Genomic DNA, 1,189 nt, shown 5'->3' with positions numbered 1-1,189 from the left:
GGACGACTGGGAGTGGAGTGATGGAGGACGCTCTGCCTACAGGAACTGGGGGACGTATCAGCCTCGAGCACCATCATCATCGTCAAACTGTACACAACTGAGAAATGGGAAATGGAACTCAGCGCCATGCTCTGTGCTACCGCAGTAAGTCAAGACTTCACAAACACCCTCTCATCCTCAGAATAAAACACATCTTATGTTCATCAGTGTCTCTGATCCCACTCTAAAACATCCTCTTGTGTTTGTAACTCTGTCTCTCACAGCGTACATCCATGTGAGTGCTGAGCCTATGAACTGGGAGAGTGCTCTGGACTACTGTAGTAAAGAGAACAGGAGCAGTGTCCTGCGCATTGAGTCTGACCTGGACCAGAAAGAGGTGGAGAGAGAGCTCAGGAGGAGGGGTGTCTCTGGGACTCTGTGGCTGGGGCTCGGACAGAGTCGACTCTTTGGGTTCTGGATCTGGACCAATGGGATCTCTGTGGGACCCTTTAGTAACTGGGTCGGTGGGAGAGCACCAGAGGCTCCACTGTCTCAGAACTGTGGGGCAATCGACACAGAGAAAGGCTTTAAATGGCGTGATAGAGACTGCAGGTCAAAATACAGGGTTCTGTGTGAAAAAAAATTAATCTGAACCAGTTCACACACTAAGACAGGGCTGATTTAGCTACTCTTTTAGCTCCTCTGCTACATTAGAGTTTTAGTAAACGCCTGCAGTGCTCTTCCTTTAGAAATGCTTTCTGTTTTGTTTAAACTAAAGGTAACGTATTTATAAAAGAACTAATTTTTCTAATAAACTAATAAATAATGTTGTATTTATCTCAACACAAAGTGTGATTGTAAAGATATTTGAGTTGGATACCATTTATTTGAATGAGTTGGGGTTGTAATGAGTGTTAAAAATAACGACTTAAAAAAACTTGTAAAATGCCACATTTTCTTTCCAATAAACAAAAGTTAAAGAGGTTTTCATTTGTGTGAGATGTGTTTTGACTGAAAAACAAGCACCGTTTCTCAGTGAATAATGTATAAAGCTTGATTTGTGGATTATATGAATGTGTTTAGCTCATAATCTGGTTCTTTAGGGTTAAAATATTAATTGTACAAAGTTTGATACTTTAAACTTTTTTAATACATTTTCATGTAACTTTTATTTCTAAATATAAAAATCACACATTCTCCTGCTCTTTTC

The 1,189-nt window shown here is 40.4% G+C and overlaps 1 protein-coding gene across 1 annotated transcript; it reads left to right on the top strand.

Moving 5' to 3' along the window:
• si:dkey-61f9.2 (C-type lectin lectoxin-Lio3) lies at positions 1-925 on the top strand. The gene is made up of 2 exons (XM_066655299.1): positions 1-144; positions 264-925. The coding sequence occupies exons 1-2, from the start codon at positions 105-107 to the stop codon at positions 629-631; spliced, it is 408 nt and encodes a 135-aa protein (XP_066511396.1). The 5' UTR covers positions 1-104; the 3' UTR covers positions 632-925.
• The last annotated feature ends 264 nt before the right edge of the window (positions 926-1,189 follow it).

This window comes from Hoplias malabaricus, chromosome Y (assembly GCF_029633855.1).
Source record: "Hoplias malabaricus isolate fHopMal1 chromosome Y, fHopMal1.hap1, whole genome shotgun sequence".
Lineage (NCBI taxonomy): Eukaryota > Metazoa > Chordata > Actinopteri > Characiformes > Erythrinidae > Hoplias > Hoplias malabaricus.
This window is presented reverse-complemented; position numbering and strand designations above follow the sequence as displayed.

Coding starts and splice junctions, on each gene's coding strand:
- si:dkey-61f9.2 (XM_066655299.1), top strand. CDS start 105: ATGGGAAATGGAACTCAGCGCCATGCTCTGTGCTACCGCA. Junction 145..263: donor CCATGCTCTGTGCTACCGCA/GTAAGTCAAGAC, acceptor TGTCTCTCACAG/CGTACATCCATGTGAGTGCT.